The sequence below is a fragment of the Cygnus olor genome, chromosome 1 (assembly GCF_009769625.2).
Source record: "Cygnus olor isolate bCygOlo1 chromosome 1, bCygOlo1.pri.v2, whole genome shotgun sequence".
Taxonomy (NCBI): domain Eukaryota; kingdom Metazoa; phylum Chordata; class Aves; order Anseriformes; family Anatidae; genus Cygnus; species Cygnus olor.
The window spans coordinates 13,891,397-13,913,652 of record NC_049169.1 but is presented as its reverse complement, the minus strand read 5'-3'; the positions used below and the strand labels follow the sequence as shown (position 1 = coordinate 13,913,652).

The 22,256-nt window shown below is 39.4% G+C and overlaps 1 protein-coding gene across 2 annotated transcripts in view; it reads left to right on the top strand.

The window, feature by feature from the left end:
* Positions 1-11,326: 11,326 nt before the first annotated feature.
* ORC5 (origin recognition complex subunit 5) overlaps positions 11,327-22,256 on the top strand; it is a 70,332-nt gene continuing 59,402 nt past the window's right edge. Inside the window, exons 1-5 of one of the 2 annotated variants that reach the window (XM_040544580.1) lie at positions 11,416-11,426; positions 11,579-11,705; positions 13,664-13,847; positions 15,179-15,271; positions 20,633-20,830. In XM_040544580.1, the coding sequence (XP_040400514.1) occupies positions 13,737-13,847; positions 15,179-15,271; positions 20,633-20,830 (402 nt within the window). In that variant the 5' untranslated portion in view covers positions 11,416-11,426; positions 11,579-11,705; positions 13,664-13,736. Of the gene's footprint in view, positions 11,706-13,663; positions 13,848-15,178; positions 15,272-20,632; positions 20,831-22,256 lie in introns of both variants that reach the window. The other variant, XM_040544578.1, reaches the window with a different exon arrangement.

Here is a 22,256-nt window from a genome sequence, read left to right as displayed (position 1 = left end):
ACCAAATTAGGAACAAATTAGTTTTTGGCAGGTTAGAAGATTTTTTTTTGGGTGATTTCTCTAAGAAATAATGCCTTCCAGCAGCTCAAAGAACAGCCCCTTCAAGTATCTCAGTAAGTTGATTTGTGCAGCTTTTTATTTCCTTTTTTTTTATTATTTTTAAAATTTTTTTTTGGCACCGACTACCATGACCCTCAAAAGGAATAATTGCTGTGAGTGCTGGGCTCAGTTTAAGGTACTGCTGTCAGTACAGGAGAAATGAATTTATATTCTCTGTTTCAATCCCTTCTCCCTAACAAAGTCTCTATTACTTGTATCTTGTATGTAACACTATATCTTTTGCCCTTCCTATTTTTAGTGTTGTGATATCTGTCTGCACAGCTATATAAACTGCATTTTCTAGACCATGTACATTAAGCATAACATATATTTCTGTAATGGAACCAGCCTGTTTCTTCAGGGATGGGTTATATTTCTCTTGATTGACACAGGGACCACAATGCTACCAATGCTGGTCAGCCCCAAGCAAATCCCATTGCCAGAGGGTAGGTACCCATACCTATCTCAGTAACTACTGCACGCTCTTATTGCTCATTTGATGCTCACACCTCCAAACTCTCCATCACAGCCCTGTTTCGCTGCCCTCTGCCCAGCACTCACACTCATTGTGCCACCACTTTCTGCCTCAGAATATTCTTTTCTGCTGCTCCCCAGAGTCCCTTGGGTCTCCTCTTTCATGGCCCATTGCTGTCATGCATGCTATTCCCCCCTGGGCCGTTGTGCTATTCCTAATTCAGCCAGTAATTTGCACGTTAGAATATATGTAGCAGGCTCAGCAGAGCGTAGAAAGTCTGCCACTGCTATACATCTTTTGCAGGCGGGTGGGGAAGGGAAAAGCAGCAAAGATAGCTCTAATTGCTAACTTCCACTGGAAGTAATAAAACCATACCAAGTAAGTGTGTGAAATATATGAGGCTTCTGGAGTATTCTTGAACATATGACACCATGAGGCTATATAACATACATGAGGTCTGTGTTTCTTTCAAGTCTAGATCCATGAATCACTGATGTGGCTGGGTTTTATTTGCCATAGCAGCCTCAATATCAATGAGAACCTAAAAATGAACAGCTTTGACATATCAGTTTGTGGGCTAGAGTACAGGTCAGCATCTCCTTTTGAATTATAGTGGTATTTTGATCAAGACACGTTCAGTATCGTGACTGGATTCATAAATAATTGATATGGGTGTTACACCATTTTGACTTTGATCTTGCTAGAACGAAACAGAATTCAGAGCACGCAGTGTCTTGATACGTGTAAACAAACACAACTGAGATATCAGCAGGTTACATATTGACACAAAGGCAGGCTTTGGCAGCTTCACTAATTTCATAGAGAAAACAATGACTGTACTCTTAATGTTTGAAATCACCAGTTGAAATGTCTTCAAATGAAAACAGGTTTTACTCATAGTTGAGGAAATTCTTCTTGATAAAGTATCAACAGACATCTTTTCTTTTAAATCTTCTCATCTTCTCTAGTGAATGCAAATACATCTCCTATCTCTGGCCTAGCTCAGTAATAATAAACCTCTCTCTTCCAGTCAGCCCGTTTTGTATGAAATTAAAATTCACAGGCTCTCTCTGAGATCAGTCCTCAGAGACTAAATGTCACGTTGACCTAAAAGGGTCTAAACCAGAGTTCTTAACCTTCGTGAACTCTTTCTTTCTTTCTTGACTTTCTGCAGGCAACATCTCCATCCTGCTGGTCACTTGTAACCCAAGCACCATCTTGGATCCCTTTACTCTGAATTATGTCTATTTTCAGCAAACGATTTTTTTTTTTTGCATACACAGCTCATCACCACACACATCTCCTCACTCTTTAATGGGAAATGTTGCTGCATCTTCGATCATCTTGTGGTGTCACCCAACATTGTCCTTCCAATCAACACCCTCCACCCTTCAACAGGGAATTATATTTGGGAACATATCTTCGTAAATACTGGCAGAGCTATCTCTTTCCAGTCCTTCCTTAACACTGCCTTTTGCTATGCTATGTATCAAAGAACAGGAAAAATGGCGATAATTAGGCTTCTGCTATGCTATGATTACAGCTTGTTCTGAAATGCAGTCAAATACTGCATGTGGTTTCAGAGCTGCTTTTGAAATACTCAGTATACCTGACTGTAGGAGCGTACTGGTGAGTAAAGAGAAGAAAAAACATTGCTAAGTGCAGAAATTCTCAAAGGCAGCACAGGTTTTTCTTTAGATGGAAGAGGAGTATAGGTTGTGTAGGTTAAGTGCTAGAATGCTTTGCAAAAAATGACAATTGTTATAAATATTGAAAAAGCAGCTGAAAGACACGAACAAGAAAGAGGTCAATTCTAAATGGTCATTTACAGCTACCCAAAGGGTACTGCAAGGAAAAAAAAAATCCTCATCTACCAAGGTTTCTACAGCTTTTATCCCCAAATCATGTATTATGTGTTCTAGTTGAAAGAAACCACAACATACTAGCGATAAATGCAATGAAAGGTCTACTTCCTAAAACTATCTTGCATTCCTTTCTTTGATTTACCACTTAACCAAACAGAGACCTTTTTATTAATGTGGCAAATTAGAAATGAGAGATTATTACATTATTGCTGTTAGTCTTACCGGTTAATCACTTTCATTTTACAAGTAAATTATTTCAGCTCAGTACAAACACCAAATCAATTTTTTGCTTACTGTCATTAGCACTAATCAATAATTAATTAGGATTATTAAAAATTGTTATCGCAGACTTTTTCTCCTCTGCATTTAGTTAAATACCAAATTTACTTTGCTAAGAGGCTGGCATAAGACTGAGACATCTGTATGCCCATGGAAAATAAGCTGAAGAAAAAGTTCAAGCTGAGAAGTAGATAGGATTTTTTATCAGTCTCAGTAAGCAGTCTATCTGTCAGGGTAAAATTTAGCTGCTTTTTTTTTTTTTTTTTACTTTTATAGATTAAAATGGTGATATTAAGGTTCAGTCCACAAATGTGATGACTCAGTTGCTACTTCCTCCTGCAGTGTATATGCTTAGTTGATTTTCTATTTAAAGATTAAAATCATTTTCAGTTTTACATTGACAAAAATGTGTTGGGATCTGCCTCATAATTTACTGGAAACTAGCAAAAAAATAACAGGAATGAAGTCGAGCATGATACAACTGTGACTATGAAACAGCAACCGACTCAACTGCTTTTTAAAGAAATACCAGGTCCAGGTGAAAGAACACAGGCTCTCAATGAATGGTTCAGCAATTACGTGCCCCATTTAAGGAACCAAAATCTTTCCCAACAGATTACACTCCTTGGGAATGTTAAACCTATAACACAGACTATGTCACGGTAGAACAACCACAAAACCAAAAACCACACTTTACAATTTCTCAGGGCCTTACAAGTCTGCAGAAATGGCCTTCTGACATCATGTCCCCATGCAGAATGCTTCATGACTGCTGCCAGCCCCTGCTGTCACTCGCCTCTGCTCAAGGGTCCCTCAGGGAACGCAGAGATAAATGCAGTGTGAGTATTTCTTGGTGCTAGGGGAAGTTTAATATAAACGAAAACAAGTTCAAGCTTACTTTAATTTACACTGGGATCTAGAAAGCTCCTGTGTAACCCTAAAATCGAAGGAGTGTGTTTAAAGTGGGATCAATTATGGAATTAATCAAAGAATTAAGGGGTCTCTACCGAAACACCTGTGCAAAGTGCCTGTAGTGGTACAAGGGTTAAACCCACAAGTCAGTCCATGCAGCTGGGCAGCCCTTACCTAGCCCCAGCACAGCTGAATGTGACTGTGGATTTGAGCAGTAAGAACCTGATGCCACAGTTCTGGTTCAGAAGACCCATGAGAAATTCGGATTATGGATTTTGCATATCAGAAAAGCGTATTGAGTAATACTAGCCATTAGCTACTCTCCCAGCCAGGATCTACATGTTTAGTTTTGGTTAATTTCTTGTTAATCCAGGTGCCTTACCCTGCTGTCAATGCATGTAATAGCCACATATTTTTCCGTGTCATGTCTTAGAAGTGAAAGAAGGGTAATTCCTTTTTGAAGTAAAACAGTTTTAGCAAGCATGTTTTTTAGAAGTGTCAGTGCTGCATTTTAATACCCTGCACTATCACAAGCAGTAACTGGCAGAAATGTTCCTTCCTAACAGACTCATAACACAGAGACACACACATATACATACACACATGTATATATTTGTATGCTCATGGTATAGCTGTGAGCAACACAAAAAATACCCTTGATTAACATATGAAACAGTGGTACATTGGGTTGAACGGCAGGGAGAATCAAAACACTGGCCTACAGCTGAAAAATAGTTTTTCACTGTTAAAGAACACACCCCTTGGCTTTACACAGGGCCCCACCAAGCAGTTTACAGCCTAGGTCTTTGTGTCTAGCCCAACACTGGTGTTTCTCCTGTTCCAGGACCCCCCCAGACCAGGCACTAGTCCATCACCCTCAGCGCACGGCGACCGGCTGCTTCTCTCATGTAGAGACCAAGAGAAGGGCAGAAGCCAGCGTGCTGCCCTGACTCTCAAAAGGTGCATTTGCTAGCAGCAGACCGATACCACAAGCCCTTAAATTGGTGTGAGCTGGGCTGCAATGCATCACATTGACTGGCTGCATCATTCCATAGACATGGATATATCGAAAATAACCTCACATGATGCTCTGATTCCATCTCTGCCATGTGGTTCGGCTTTCACACATCACATTTCTAGTGGCTCTAGACGTTAAAACAGTGTGGGAAACCATCCTTATCAATTGTGAATGGATGATTTTCCTGTACAGTGATGTGGTACCTTGTTAATATTTCCACTGCCAGATTAATAGGAAGAGAATGTGCTTTGAACCATGTTCTGCACCATGGCAGGTTTGGATGCCACAATATAAGGACATAAACTATCAGAGAGTGTCCAAAGGAGGGCATACGTTATGGTTTCACCCAGCAGGCAGCTCAGCACCACAGCTATTCACTCACTCCCCCTCAGTGGGATGGGAAAAAAAAAAATTGAAAAAAAAAAAAAATTAAAACTCATGGGTTGAGATAAAGACAGTTTAGTAGTGCAGAAAAGGAAGGGAAAATAATAATAGTGATAGTAATGTATATATACTAAGTTAATGGTGCACAATGCAATTGCCACTCTACCTCCTGGCCAACCCTCCCAGGTTTATTGCTCCACATGATGCCATACGGTATGGCATTTGGCCAGCTTGGGTCAGTTGTCCTCATTGTGTCCCCTCCCAGCTTCTTGTGCACCCTCAGCTGGTGTGGAGCTGGGACAGAGGAGGGTCAGGCTGGGTGTTAGGGAAAGGTTCTGCACCCAGAGGGTGGTCGGGCACTGGGACAGGCTCCCCAGGGCAGTGGGCACAGCACTGAGCTGCTGGAGTTCAAGAAGCGTTTGGTCAATGCTCTCAGACACATGGTCTGACTTTTGGGTGGTCCTGTGTGGAGCCAGAAGTTGGACTCGATGATCTTTGTGGCTCCCTTCCAACTTGGGACATTCTACGATTCTGTGATTCTTGTCTACATTGACTGTTTTTAGAGAAACCTGGCAAACATTGCTGCATTTCGCAGCCTATCAGTGCGCTACATAGACCAAGCAGGCCTGAAGACTCAGGTTACTCAGAGAAGTTCTGCCACAGAACAAAAAGTATTGCAGAATCATGAGAGGGGAACTCTCTCTGAACATGGAAAACTGCTCAGGTACAGTTTTACTTTGTGGCTTCTCTGGTGAGTGAGGAGGTTCAAACTCAGAGGAGCATTTCCTTTGCGTAGGGCATTCCTAAAATTTCCCTCCTGTGAGGACTCTCTCGTTCCTAATAGTAATAACTTGCTGCGGGCTCAGTAGTTAATAGGAAGATTGCTTTCCTAATGGCTGCTTATTTTCCATAATCTGCTACATAGCTTGTACCACAGATATAGAAATTCTCCTACAGATATATTTGAAATTGGGAAGCAGATACAAAAACAAAGTTGGCAGGAATGTCTGGACTGATGGAGACACTCATGCATGTACACATCATAAAACAGGATCGTAAGCCTAGCTGCTTTAGAAAACTGTATTGCCTACCTGTGACACCAAACTGCCGAGCGATACCCTCACCTCTCATTTCACTGATGGGCACACCACTGAGTGCACTAATACAGATTTTGGAGCACTGATTGTTCCCTCGGTAGTCGCATGTTCTGGTATTTAGGAATTAAAAAAAAAAAAAAAAAGACATGACACATAATGTCATGGAATGGAACACCCTTTTAACTTAATGGAAATAGGAAAGCAAGAGGATTCACTTCCAGCATCACAGGTTACATAAGACAAACATGTATGTCCATTTTTGATTTACAGATACTATACGTAGGGAGCCAAATCACTGCTTAGTTATGGACACAGAAGAGCAAAGGTCCTTTCAGCTAATGGCGACTAGATTTTTTTCAATGCTTTCCCTCTGAGTGTGTCACTATCCCATGAAAAAAGCAAATAACATTGTTTGGAAATTTCACCCAGCTCTGACCTTCTGCAGGCTTCTGTAGGGACAAGAAACAAAGTTACATATGCAATTTCATTTTCAGTTTGACTCCAGCATAAAATAATTTTGCATATTGAAATGTGTAAATAAAAGGTTGGTTCACCTAAAAATAAATAAGAGTATAAGATTTTTCTAGCACAACTTGAGAAATATTTAGAATATATAGAGAAATATCTAGGTGCTTTGATGATTTGCTTAAATTTTGCATACCATAAAACCTATGCTTTTCACTGAATTCTGAAAGAGGGTTGCCAAGTCACTGACACGTTAGGTACAGTATCAAAAACAAAACTTCATTTTTCTGCAGTGCAAAGATAAAGGCCAGTTCTGGAAAGCCAATGAGTTTAAACTCAGGTGCCCAATTCTTTTAGGCTATGTCCAGGCATCCAGCCAAGTAAAACAAGAATTTCTAGGTAGAACTAAGTCCAGCTAGAAGTGGTATCACTTTGGTATAACTTTCAGAACCTGAGTATCTAATGATAAATAAAAGGTTTTGGATAAGTATGCATAAAGACACACATCTCTTTTGGTCCTCTTCCTTTATAAAGAGTAAACATACAAAAACTCAGTAATTTCATAGCAAAAAAGATATGCTCTTGGTAAAGCATTCTCTATGAGTATGTACATTACTGCAAGCTGCTACATATATCCTTGCAGAAATACACACATTAATTAATACACTAATTTATTTGGGGAGTTTGGTGCTTGGTCATCGTTTTCCCAGAAAAAGAAATTGGAAAACAGTTTTTGAACAGTGCCTAGAATTAATGAAAACATAACTAAAAATAAAACTACTGAATTGACTTTGTTTATTGGCAGTTTGAAGAAAAATATCCATTTTCTCTCATTCACCTTTAACAGACTGCTTCCCTTGGGGCCTAAAGTCTAAGTAAATTGTTATGATACTGTGCAGCTGATTTCTGTCTCAGCAACCAGCTGAAATTTATTTGGCTATGATAATGTATTTATCAAATCTCTTTTGGAGAACTGAAACTCTAGATGGTTCATCATATATTTCTGCCTGCAAAATACTTTCCCTTAGATACTGTGGGAGTATTTCATCCATACAATTACTGTTTTTCATATTAATGAGTTATAAATGAGAGCTTAATTACTACTAATTGCTTGAAAATCCACTGTCAGTGATTATAATCACTAATGATTAGATTGTTAAACATTCATCTTTGTCTATCTTTAGCAAACTTAATGAGAAATTATGGATCGGATCCTCAGCTGCTAAGTATCAGTGCAAGAGAACCTCTGCTGGCTCTGAGCACTGCCATGTCACCATCAGCATTCCCCCCGGCACAGCCACAGGGGCTAATAGCGAGGCAGGAAAAGATATGAAGGAGACATATTGCATTCTTCTAATCCACAGAACTGTCTCCAGGGACTACTTCTCCTGGTGTAACTCAAAGCCCTTTGGTCTAAATCTTCTATTTCAGACAGGCCGAGAAGCATAATGATGCCTCATCTTCCTAGTTTTGGTATCAGCAGAATGAGGAGGTGAGCTGATACCCTGAAGGGACCTAATACCTTCTTGTGGTTATAAGTGAGGTGTGGGCTTGTGCATGGATTTACTTACCTCTGCATAATTTCATTTGACAATAAATAGTAAATAAAATAATAAAATATTAAAATAAAATATTATAATAAAATATAAATTATAATATATTACAATATATTACATATCATTTATAAAAATAAAACAAAATATAATAAAATATTAAAATAAAAATAATAAAATATAAAATGAAATGGATTGTTAGGCTTCTGGTGGGCACTTAAAATGTGCATGACCACCTTCTTTGTACAGCTGGAGCATACAGCCCCACTTTCCCTAGAATGGAGTGTGTGTGCTTTCAAAGTTCTCTGGTCTGACATACTTCTGCCCTTCATACATTCTTTAAAGATGCATTTAGTTATGCATTATTTTTAAATAACATGCATGTAAAACTATACTAAGTGGAATGGTAGGTTTCCATCCAGCTAAAATTAAGGAGTTTGCTTTTACTTTAAGGAGTTTGCTTTTACTAGTGTATTTCACTGTGATCCTTCTTATTGCAGCACTGTACTTACAAGATTGCTCTGATGTTGCTCTGATGGCAGCCACCCAACATCTCTCTCATTTTGTGGCAGCTTGTTCCTATGAATGAAGGAAATTTCAGTCACTGAACCCTTCTTTCTGCTCCACAAACAAGGTTCATAACCCCTTTCTTATATAACTCTGACGGCAACTCAGCATTAGTTTTCTTGCTCCTGATATTGGGAAAGTTGTTTGAGAATTTCCTAATTTTAATGGTTAGAAACTATATGATAATTTCCATACAGACCCCTTACATATATTTACTCTGTTACAGCATTGTCCTATAACTGAAGCAGCTCTTCTCCACTCTTTGGTGTCTATTCTTCATCAAAGCTCAAATCCTATCTTTCTTTAGGATGCGTCATACATCCTTTAGCAGATTAAGCTGAAATCATTTCAGAAGCTACTGTAGAGAACTTTTCTCTTTCATTATTTAAGGTTAGTTCCTCTACCACACTGTGCACAATGAACCACTTGAGAACCCTTCATCACTGAGTTTATATTTCAAATACCGTCTGTCTGGGAATTTAAGTCAAATGGATGACTTATGTAGAGGTGGTTGATGACACTGTCCTTTCCACTGGCTTGGCTGAGGGAGCTGTAACAACGTCTAGCAAAGCAGGGAACATGTGGTTGCAATAATTCCTTATACCACCTTAACTATGCTTTCAAGAGAACATCTTTCTAGGGCAATAATTTCTTATCTCCCCACTCTTCACTGGAGACCCTTTCTGCACCTCTACCAGCTTGAATTGATTTTTCTGGATAGAAAGAGACTGCTAAGTAATAATCCAAATATAGTGTCAATAGCATAAGGCACAATGGCATCTCTGGTCAAATATATCCTGGAAAGACTGAGAAATAAAGAATGAAATTCTACACATAGTCTATATGCATAACACTCTCTGTATAGTTATACATAGATATAGAGCCTACATAAAATGTGTATGATTCTGTGTATATAAGTTAAAGAACCTAATCCTGTAATGCACTTAAGCACGTTTATAAATTCAAGGAATATGGATACTAGCAATTTGAATGAAATCAGGGAATAGTTTTTATTTTTATTTTTCCTGAACTGGATAGATCTAAGAAATAAAATAAAAAAATACTTCTACTACTTGTACTGTATATCAGTTTGACAGACAAAACAGAATGTAAAATATATGACCATGAATGCAATGAGAAAAGATTCTCTTCTGCTGTTAGACAGTTTGCTGTTTCAAACCTCAGTTTACTGTTTGCTTTCTCTTTTAGAATACATTTTACACAAAAGCAACTCATTGTCAGATTAAGATAAAAGGGCATGTGACAACTTAGTATAAATTAAGAAAACATTTAAAGCTCTGCAGAAATGCATATTCAGTGACATCAATGAAAAATATAGCTGATGGAAGATGTAAACTGAAAACAAATTATTATGCCACACACAACCAGCTAGATACTTAGACATGAATCCTATCTCTAGCAACAGCTACTTATGAGTTTTGACCTTCTAGTTTTGACTATGTTATGAGTTCTTGACCTTTTTATTTTATTTATTTATAGCGAGCTCTGCTTGCAAAGTGACACTGGAACAGACCCCAAAGCTCAGAATCACATAACACTTTGTGTTGGAAGGGACCTTAAATATCACCCAGTTCCAACCCCCTGCCACGGGCAGGGACACCTCCCACCAGACCAGGTTGCCCAAAGCCCCATCCAGCCTGGCCTTGAACACCTCCAGGGATGGGGCAGCCACAGCTTCTCTGGGCAGCCTGTGCCAGGGCCTCACCACCCTCACAGTAAAGAATTTATTCCAAATATCTAATCTAAATCTACCCTCTTTTAGTTTTAAACCCTTACTCACTACTTGTCCTATCCCTACACCCCCTGACAAAGAGTCCCTCCCCAGCTTTTCTGCAAGCCCCCTTTAAGCACTGGCAGGCCGCTCTAAGGTCCCCCTGGAGCCTTTTCTTCTCCAGGCTGAACAACCACAACTCCCTCAGCCTCTCTTTGTAGGAGAGGTGCTCCAACCCTCTGGTCATGCTCATGGCCCTCCTCTGAGCTCATTCTAATACGTCCACATCCTTCTTGTGCTGGGGGCCCCAGAGTTGAACTCCAGCAGTACTCGAGCTGTGGCCTCACTAGAGCAGAGTACAGGGGGATGATCACCTCCCCGGTCCTGCTGGCCACACTATTCCTGATACAAGCCAGGATACCATTGCCCTTCTTGGCCACCTGAGCACACACTGCTGGCTCATATTCAGCCAAAAGTCCACCAACACCCCCAGCTCCCTTTTCAACTGGCAGCTTTCCAGCCAACCCCTCCTTTAAGCTGTGCTTAAACATACATAAGTTAAACGCACAACCTCATGCTTGTTTTTACGCTCTTCTCTGTTGGCAACATTTATTCTCCACCTGTGAGGGAAAGGCAGACAGGACACCTGTGACAGCCCCAGAGCCTTCACACAAAGGACCTCAAAGCTAGGAATAACAGAGACTTGTCTGTCAGAAAGAGAGGCGGACAGAGTTCAAGAAACAGCCCCCTCACAAAGCACTCAGACGCAGCCATGCCTTGCCTCACACTTTATTTCACAGCCCCACCCCTCCTCCTTCCCGCCCTTTCCCTCTCTGCCAGTCCCACAGTGAGGGCAGCCAGACTCACTCCGCTACTGCGCATGCGCCGGCGGCGCGGCGCGCATGGGCGGGAGGCGACGGCGGGAGCTGGCGGGCGGCGGGGCGGGCTGAGGAGAGGGGGCCGTGGGGAGGCGGCGTGAGGTGAGGGGCTCCTGCCGCCGGTCCGAGCCCAGCTCGCCCTCAGCTAGGGCTTCGCTGCGAGGCGGTATCCCCCCAGGGGGAACGCGAAGCTTGAGGGGAAGCCGGGCGCTGCGAGCCTCCTCGCGGCTTTCTCCTTTTTTTCCGCGTTAAAGCGCCGGGAGCCGTGCCGGGCGTCGGTGGTCCAGCATCGGGGAGCTGAGGGGCGTCCTCCCGAAGCGTCGGATCCAGCCGAGACGCCTGGCTTGTGCCTGAGGTGTGCTGCTTGTGCCTGCCGGGGAAGTAAGTGGGTGCTGCCCCGGGCTGCTCCGAGTCCGGCCTCCCCACAGCCCCTAAACAGCTTCCTAACTGTCTCCACACAGCCTCCGAACAGCCTCCCGACTGTCTCCATGCAGCCTCCTAACTGCCTCCCAGCAGTTTTCCAGCCCTGCTCAGGAGCATCCTGATTGCAGCCTGGGCTGCTGCTAGGCCGATTATCATTGTGCCAACGTTGCTGTTTAATCAAAAGTAATTGTTTCTTGAAAATATCGCCCTAAACACCCTTTTTCTGGAATGGTATCCTGCTGGAGAACAAGGCACGTACATGCAGTCAGTAGTGATGTAAGTTTTTCATTCAGCAGCTTAAATGCGTTTGGTGGAGGTTAGGCTGGCTGAGAAACGTCTTCACGGGGCTGGCAGGTACAGTGCGATCAGCAGGAGATCCATGCTTTTCTGGAGTCACTTAGGCAGCAGGATAGAGGGGCTGAGACACCTACTGTGGCTTTAGGTGTGCTCGGGATGCTGTGTCAATCCCTAGGGAGTGCAGCCAGTGGAGCAAGAGAGCTGTCCTTAAATCCATGTGAGCCTTTCAGCTGTTTCTGAAACTTTCTGACTTTGCTTGCCCCTTGTTTTGGAGGCTGTCTGCATATTTTCCTTCCATCCTTGATAATTTTTCGTAGTTAATTTACAGAGAGAAACTGTAAGGTATCCATTTTTAAAAAATTTTCTTTACATTTTTGAAGATACTTGTATAGGTTTTTCTATTGAATAGGTTTCCCATAGTATTTTTAATCCCCTTTTGCTAACCTAATAATTTCTCATGTGGCGTTGTATTTATGCCCAGCAAGGCATTTGTAAATACAGTGGAGTGTGGAGTGCTTTATTTACTGTCTTGATAACTTGCAGATACACTTGTCTGCTGATGAGGTATCTATTGTACTACCAAAACTTCCAAATTTACTTGTTGGTTGTGTTAGGTTTGACAAAGTCAGATTCTAGCTCTTGAGGTTACTTCAGTTCTCTTGCTACAAACAAATGTACCATCTTTACAGCGATTTTAGAAGGTTGAGGCAAAGCATTATCTTTAACTGAGGTGCTTCTCTGTGTTTTGTAACTAAAATCCAGTCTTTCTAGTGAGTGGACAATCAAACCATGGTGAGGCCCTGGCACAGGCTGCCCAGAGAAGCTGTGGCTGCCCCGTCCCTGGAGGTGTCCAAGGCCAGGCTGGATGGGGCTTTGGGCAGCCTGGTCTGGTGGGAGGTGTCCCTGCCCATGGCAGGGGGTTGGAACTGGGTGATATTTAAGGTCCCTTCCAACCTAAACCATTCTATGATGAACCTTTGGTCTTTCATGAATAGTCCTAGTCTAAAATTATACTGTAATTTAATGTTACAGCTTTACCTAACTGGTCTGGTAATTGGGCTCCTACTATTTTTGAGCAGTATTTCTGGACTTCATCATCAGCTGGATTTTCTTCAAATGTCTCTGCTGCTTTAAATTTAGGTTTTTATGCTGTCGTATTAACATCCAAAGAGCTATTATTTTGTCTTCCTTGTCTTTCCTTATGCCCCACCTGTTTGCTGTTATATGTAAATCCTAATTTATTGGTTGTCTAGGGAGGTGATGATCTGTGACTAATCTGCTTTCCTCATGTTATTCCCTTGCTACTTCTAAATGTATATGAAAGCAGACCAAAATATATGTTTCTCCAGTTGACTAAACTGTGACAGTTCTTTGGCATATTCATTTGCTGATACACTGTATGCCTTCCCCTGTTTATTTTTGTTTTTGAATTCTGTCTGGTGTGAAAACATCTGTATAATGCCTTATGTAGTAAAGGCCTATTTCGATGTGGTCTTTAACTCTAGCATAATAATACTGTTATCCCAAGCTAGAATGTTTCTTTAGATTTTACGTCAGTTCTTGCTGCCACTTCTTTATGTATATGACAAGAGATGATAATTAAAACCTTTGTTTTCCAGATTGCTTGATTTCTTGTCTCCACACCTCAAGAGGGACGTGCATGTTTAGGTGGCTAACTGCAGGAGCATCAAAATGCCTAATCTCGAACATTCAGCGTATCCAGCAGCTACACTGCTTCGCTTGGAAAGTTTGGTGCCTTGTCGAGAATCCCAAGTGTCCATGTTGCTGTCCATATTTGGAGAGGTAGTGCTTTCTATATTGCGTGTTTGAGTAGAACAAAGATGTTTTATTATCTCAGAGGGAGCAGTAGAAGTTGCGTAAGCTTTTGTGATGTCTTTTTTTTTTTTCTTGTTACCCATCTTTAACATCAGTGTTTGGCTGATAGATTCTAGTAAGTCCTGGGTAAATCTTTTTTCAGTGGCACTGTAGAAATTCTGTTTGTTTTTTACCTGTAAATCTATTACCTGTGTGAATGAACTCTAGGTACCTGAAGTTGATGTAGTTGGTAGTTCTGTTGCAGGCCATAAGGTTTTGAAATCACTGGGTTATTAACTGATTCTGCTGCTGGTTGGCAAAGCTGTAGTAAAAAAGTAATGGAGGTTTTTATCTGCAAACTGAAAAGCAGCTGATCTATTCATTTACATTCCATTAACGAAATGGAAATTAGTATCTGCTTCTACCTTTAATTGTAGATAATAAGTATGTAAAACTTAAACGCTGTATTTATTACAAGCATAGTGGCAACAAGCCTTCTAAAAAAATTCTTAAATTCTTGTTAAATATGTAGGTCAGATTATCCTCATATCTTGCACAAGAATGCATCCATCTTGGGTTAATTGATTATCATTGTTATTCATAAATAATGTTTGTCAAATTTATTTTTGTTTTCAGTTTTTAAGTCAGTGTACAAGATTCTTCAGAATGACAACACAAGAATAAATGCTTGTTCAGAACGAAATAAAAAAGTAATAGGTTAATTTCCTTGTATTGTGAAAAATAGATGGAATGTACTGCATCAGTACCGTTAATTAAATAGTGATGTTATATCAAATACTTCTTCACGAGGGAAGAGCAAACTTCTTTACCATCTCCTCAACTCATTTAATTCTTTTCTGTGTAGTGCTGATGAAAAGAAAAGCAGCTTTGTAGTATTTGTAGAAGTTAGAACATTGAAAAATTTGCCAATTTGCCCTTGCCAGGATTTTGATTGTTAGGTAAATAATTTGAATTAGGAGCCAACTGTTTTTCTTATTTCTTGAGACTTTTTAAATTTTTTTAATGAAAAAATGTCTCCTCACGTTATAGCAGCTTCACTGGTAGCTTCATGTGAAACTCGATTCTTGGGACTTATTTTCCCAACATTTCAGTGGTCACAATATCAATGTGATCAAATTTTGTGTTTCATCTTGTTTGGCATGTTTTATATTTAATGCCTCAATTTTAAAGATAACTTTTCTTTTGGAGGAAAACTTCATTGATAAATCCTCTATCTGTTGAACAAAATAGAGTTATCGAAAAAGCAATAACCTTCCTGATTTTTTTTTTCCCCCCCCTCCCTCCATCCCCCCACCTAGCGTCAGCAGTTTAGTTTTCCATCCATCTTTATCTACGGACATACATCCAGTGGGAAGACCTATGTGATGCAAACTCTTCTAAACACATTACAGGTAAGTTTGTTTGCAATCAATACTGAATTTAGAACTGTGTAATGGAGGGGTGATAAAAATATATTCCCTCAGACTAGCTTCTGCTTTGCCAGAATGGTTTGTTTCCTCAGGTGTTTCTGCCTTCTTGATTCTTTTCCTCTAATTACTGTGTAGTGAACACGATCATAGTTTCTGCTCACTAGTACGCTTAGGATAATATGAAATAGTGCACAGTAAGATATATTTCATCATAACCTTTCCAAGAAACAATTAAAATGAAAAAAGTAGCCAAATTTTGTTCAGTTCTATAAAAGGGACTTAGCCTCCAGTGACAAGCGAGTACTTTTATGATGGTTCCAGTTCAATCTAAAAGTCACCTGTAGTGTACCTTTTTCTCTTGTAATTCTCCTTTAAAATTTTATTTGGATATAAAAAAAAAAAAAACTATGAAAGTTTCATGAATAGAATTTTGGTGATACAAATGTCCGAGTAATGTTTAACGTGTGTTGCAAAGATCTGTACAGAGTAAAGGGAATCTTAACACACTTAGCTTGTTCCTAGCTTAAAATAATAGGGGCCAAATGCAGGAGCAGTTGTGAGAGAAGATGAATAACAGCGAGGAGAGTTTGCCAAAGTGGAATTTTATTTATGTATTTATTTTGTCAACAAACTAATTTCAATTACATTCAGTTGGGTGTATATAATCTCCTTAAATATAATCCTAAAAGCTTGAATTTAGTAAAGTCATTAAAAGCATTCTAAGCAAATGTGTTTGCTGAAAATTAAAAACAAACAAAACTACCCACAAAAAAAGTGAGTCAGTGAAATGATGAAAATCACTGGCTGGATACAAGGCTATTGCCACTTGTTCTGATACTTTTGCAGATTCAAGGAGAACATTGTATTCATTGTAACATGTTTAGTTAGTTCCAGTCAGTGCACTTGTAGACGCAGGAAAATCTTTTTTTACTTTGAAGAATATTTAACACTCAAGATCTAAGATCTTGAAGCAGTGTTGCATAGGATGAGTTATTTTAGTTCAAACAATAAATGGTTATTCTTTTGCATAACGAATCGGTTCTAAATGGAAAAAATGTAACAAAAAATGGTTTTCAGTACATTTTCAGAGTCTTTTTGATAATATGAAATTTTTCGCTTTATTTTTTTCTAGATCATCCAAATACGGCTTGATGTGCATCCTATGTTAAAAATCCCAGTAAAACAATATGCCACTTGCTGTTTGTAATGTAATAAAATCAGTTATTTAGATTTTTTTTCAAATTTTTTGAGCTATTGAATGCCTTGAATAAATATTTGTAGATAGTGTTGTAGCTAAATGGTTAGCAACAAGTGAATTATATCAACTAATTGGAACCAAGGATTTGTTGGGATAAGGAAAATATAAATGTGAAACAAAATATACATCAAGGATTCCTGCTTTCAGTAAAAGTAAAATCATCTTGATTTTAAGTCAGTTCATGCCATACAGATAATCACAGAAAATAAATATATGCACATTTTTCAGACTAAGAAATTTCAAAAGAACATCTACATTATTTTTTATATTGAATACGTCAACTTTGAATTTAACTTTTTAACATTAACATTTTGTCTACCCTGTAGACTTCTTTTCTTCCTTCTGTTTTAGCTAGGTGTATCCATTTCATAGTTACGTTTTTTTATTGTATTAGTAATGTGCTTAAAAGGTCTGGGACTTCCTATTCAGAGCTTTGGCTTAAGTATGTCCAAAATCCAAACAATATATTTGTTATGATGTATAGAATACATTTTCAGAATTCAGTCCCTGATAGGCCAGGTGTGAGAAAAAACTCAATTTTCTCAGACAGGATCTTCTGTGAAGCTATTTTATTTGTGATTGCAGTGGCGGGCGTCCTGCACGCAGGAGTGCACAGTAAAAGTTTATCATAACCTTATATTCTCTATTACCCGACACCTGATTTTTGCCGTTTTCTCATTGGCTGAGTACTACAGGTTCACAACCTACTCGACGCCTTTCTATACCATATATGTACAATTTTATTTGACCAACTGTTCATTTCTCCTTTTCCTTTTTTTTTCTTTCTTCTCTAGTGACTAGAGGGCCCGTGATTTTTGTTTTTACACGTTTTTTCGCATTGCTCATCCTGTTTTTCTTAGCTATCCTCCTTATTTTGGGACAGTGGGACCTTCTCCTTTTCTTCTTAATATACTCCACCCTGCTAGGCTACTGTCATGCCTGCACAATGACTTTTGAATATGCAAGGTTAGTGGAATTTTCCACTGCAAAAACACCTTCTATTGCAAAAACACAACTTTGTTTCTCACACGGGAAAGATGCATGCATTCTTCACGTGTGTTTCTGTTTTTACTAAGCTTGGTACTGCCAGACCTTTTGCTGGTGGGACAGGTCTTATTCTCTCATGCCAGTACTGTTGCTGTTTCCTCCTGAATGAGCATCACTTTGAGAAATGTTAGCACTGTATGTCCTTCTTCAGCTTTGCCATCCAGCATAAACTTCCGTTGGATTCCTGCTCTTAAATAACAGTGTGGGGGTAAGTAAGAAGTAGGTCAAAGCAGGACTGAGAAGGCATGTTTTTGGAACATATGAAATGGATACTACTGTGGATTTAATGTGCTGTTCTGAATTTTGGGGTCTTATAATCCTAGCAACAGGGACTACAAGCTCACTTTTCCTCAGTTGTTAAGGAAGAAAACTAAAGCTGTCCACTGGGAGACGAGTTATATCCATGATCGCTTGTACCGGAGTTCCTGTGTGTTACTAACCAGAAGAACTTTGTCAGGAATGGACTTATTTCAGTTTCAAGGACTGTAGGCAGAGAAACCTACTCTTTAAGTGTCGTGTGCTGTTATCTCTGAAGATCTGAACTCCATGGTAGTGGGTCATTGTGGCTGAATGTGTGCTTCTCACAAAAATACTTGTCTTGAATCATGTAGAGAGGTATGGCCTTAAGTCCACTTCAGTCCCTATCTGGTCAGTGCTGTCAGATTTCTAAGTACTCAGTCCTTGCCACTTCTGTGGCCCTTCTTTTTCTTTTAGCATGTGTATATGTCGTTTTACTCGTTCTTCTAATCTTTCCCAAAACAAGTTTCAAAGTCCTCCCAAGTTGAAGGGTGTTATCACAGAAATTTCCTAAACCTGTTAGTGCCTATGCTTTTACCAGTCAAGTTCTTCAGGGATTTAAATCCAATGACCTCATGTCCAAACCATATCTGAGTTCATAAATTTCTTCTTATCTGTTCTCATAGTCATGATATTTCAGGCTTGTTTAGAGTGTACACACATCGCAGATCTGCAGGGCTGTTTTTTTTTCTGCAAAACACAGTGATCTTGTCTCTGTCATTAAAAACTGTAGAGAATTTTTCTACACAGAAAAGTGGGAGACAATGGCCACGATCTTCTTTTGTATAGTTTCTAACGCTGTGCCAGCCAGTTGCAACATAATCAGAGACAACCGGGTACTGGAAGGAGTAGGATTTAAGCAGCAACTCATTCTACAGAACTTGCTGTTGCCAAGTATAGGTATCTGGTGAAGGCTTTTCTGGTGGTGAAGGCTTTCCTTCTGCTATGGAGGTACAGCATGTTGAATAAGTGATTTTAATGACATAGCCCCTTTCCTTTAATAGTGATGAAAATGGTAAGAATGCTATTTATATGTCATTTGAGTGGCTTGCCAGCACATACTCACGCTTCCCCACATCTGTTAAATCATGTGCCGTATATTGTACTTTAAGTAGAAAGACCGGAATAAAGTACCTATATATATGTCTTCATACACACACCCGTGCTAGGAGTTTAATTTTGCAAGTAATGCTTATATATCCCAGTGACTAATGCTTCCCAGAGGTTTTAATGTTCAGTGTGAAAACAGTATATGCTTTACTGAAGAGCATGGAACTGTAAAATTATCTATTTCCTAAAAGCTGAGTTGCTGGAAAATTGCCTGTTTTCCTTATATATGCTTGAATACTACTACTGTTAGAATCATAGAATATCGGAGCTGGAAGGGACCTGCAAAGATCATTGAGTCCAACTCCTGGCTCCACACAGAACCACCCCAAAATCAGACCATGTGTCTGAGAGCACTGTCCAAATGCTCCTTGAACTCCGGCAGCTCTGTGCTGTGCCCACTGCCCTGGGGAGCTTGTCCCAGTGCCCGACCACCCTCTGGGTGCAGAACCTTTCCCTAACACCCAGCCTGACCTCCCCTGTCCCAGCTCCATGCCGTTCCCTCGGGTCCTGTCGCTGTCCCCAGAGAGCAGAGCTCAGCGCCTGCCCCTCCGCTCCCCTCGTGAGGGAGCTGCAGGCCGCCATGAGGCCTCCCCTCAGCCTGCTCTGCTCTGGGCTGAACAAACCAAGGCACCTCAGCCACTCCTCACATGTCTTGCCCTCTAGGCCCTTCACCATCTTCATAGCCCTCCTTTGGACACTCTCTAACAGTTTTATACCTTTCTTATACTGTGGCACCCAAACCTGCACACGGTACTGGAGGTGAGGCTGCAGCAGAGCAGAGCGGGACAATCCCTTCCCACTACTGACTAGTACTGACATGTTTAATGCACCCCATGGTACAGCTGGCTCTCCTGGCTGCCAATGCTCACTGCTGGCTCATGTTCAGCTTGCTGTTAATCAAAACCCCCAGATTCCTTTCTGCAAGGCTGTGCTGTTTTGTAGTCCTTAGCGTCTTCTATTTCTAGACAAATGACCATAAGTTTTCAATATTACTGAATTGGTGCTTACAAGTACATTTTATGAAATGCATGTCATACTCTTTATTTTCACATACTCTTTGCTCTGAAAAGATCTGGTTTTCTGAAAATGTTCTGCACTAGCAGGCTGATCACGTGTCTGATATAGAAGCTTACACTTCATCTTGGGGTCATTTATATGGAATGAATGCCAAAAACATTCAGAGCGATTTTGAAGTGTGTGCTCCTGGATCATTTTCTTTGTAATATGTTTGAGAAATTCATGTTATCCAGACACTAATTTGTAATTGATTATTTTATGAGGTTGTAGTGTGTTATGGTAGTTTAGCTTTTCTTTGATCAAAATGCTATTTGGCTTTCTTTCCGTGTATTGCTCTTAAAAGAGAATTTTTAAAACAATTAGAAGATGCACTACGTGTTTCATGTGAGGATTTGTCAGTTCTCTTCACTTTGTGGTATGTAATATTTTGACTAGATATATAAGTAGTCATTCTTCTTTGGCAGGGTTTTGGTTTATGCTCTCTATTCTGTTGGTAGAGTCTGGTTTCTTTCGGTGTTTCATCTAGAAGGAAGAGTTAATTTTGTAGTACTTATACTAAAAAAAGCACTATAAATACAGCATAGCAATAAAATTGTATTTTCTGTTCTTTTCAGCTTCCTCATGTGTTTGTGAACTGCGTGGAACACTTTACTTCACGGCTTCTCTTAGAAGAAATTCTCATCCAGTTGCAAAACCGTTCTTCTGAAACAAAACAGGCTGCTCATGTGCCTTGTGATACTTTCAATGACTTCGTACGTCTGTTTAAGCAAGCCGTTGTGAGTCAAGATCTTCAAGATCAAACAATATATGTTGTAAGTAATTTAATTTTAGTGTGCAGGTTTCATCTCAGTTATGAGGGTGTGACTAACTGCCAATAATTTGTATGTGAAATTTATGTACTAGATCGGTTTTCACAGAATTCCTTTGTGGACTTCGTTGAGAATCTGTTGATACCGATTAGATTTTTTTTTCAGTTGGTTTGCTGCCTTTAGATGAGCCAGATGAGGGTCTATATTTTCCCTGGGTTTAGTTTTTTTTATACACAACCTGTATAACTAGTAATGACCATAAATTATACTATATAGTTAATTTCAGTTTGTAATAAGGTCTGTTTAAATATGTTTATATTTAAATAAACATATTTAGTAAGACCTGTCTAAATATGTTTATATTTCCATTAAAAATACTTAATATGAGGTTCTTTAACTTAGTAGCTATGTTTAGGGAAAACAGTACTATCTCATAGTTTCCTACAGCTCATGAAGCTAGTAAAATTTATTCTTTGAAAATTGGAAAAAGAAAAAATGAACCAATACTTTAAATATATAATAAGCTATTCACAGATAATTCAATTTAATGTACAGTCACAAAGGTGGTGTTGGCATCCTTCAACAATTCCATGAGAACAAAATTTAGCACTAAAATAAGTAGAAGGAAATTTCACAAAATACTTTATATAATACAAATATTCACTTAAAAAAAATGAGTTAAGAAAACTGTTCTACATCAGTAAAGAATGCTTCAAGTGTATTAAAATGAGCGTCACTCAGAAAGTTCTTGAAAGATGGTTGTAGAAAGCAAAGCACTAAATATCTAGAAAGGTTCAATTGTATCAGGTAGATAGTTGCTGAATCAGAATAATTAAGTATTAAATTAGTATCTCTGTTATGTTCTGCATGGGAACAGACAGGAATGGAAGAAATCGATTCATGTATATTAACCTGTGTCATCTGGATTTATGTTAAAGTGCTTTAAATTGAGACTGATGGAAGAGCAGCATGCTGGTAACATAAACTGGCAAAACTAATTTATTCTGTTTCATTTTGGTACTAAATAATGTAATATCACAGCCGAATTAATTCAGAGTGAATGAAGATAAATGTTTACTCTCAAGCAAAAGATTCTAAATGTTTCTCTTAACCCGAGCATGGTGCTGAATGCTTGTGATTACTTGCAAAAAATGAATTTATTCATTCCAACTACCTGAAAAATTGGAGCAGATAAAACTTTTATTTATTTGTACATCTACAATATTTAGCACTTTACAGAAATAAGAAGATGCTATTTTTAATGTTACTTAGCAGTTGGTTGTACAAGGTACTTTTTAACAAAAATAGCTTAAGCATGACATTAAGGTAAAACTAAATAATAAGGTGGGTGTGGGTTTATAGGTCTGTGTGTAGGCTGTTCCTCTGAACCACTTGACATATTGCACAAGCTACTGTCATGTATATTTTA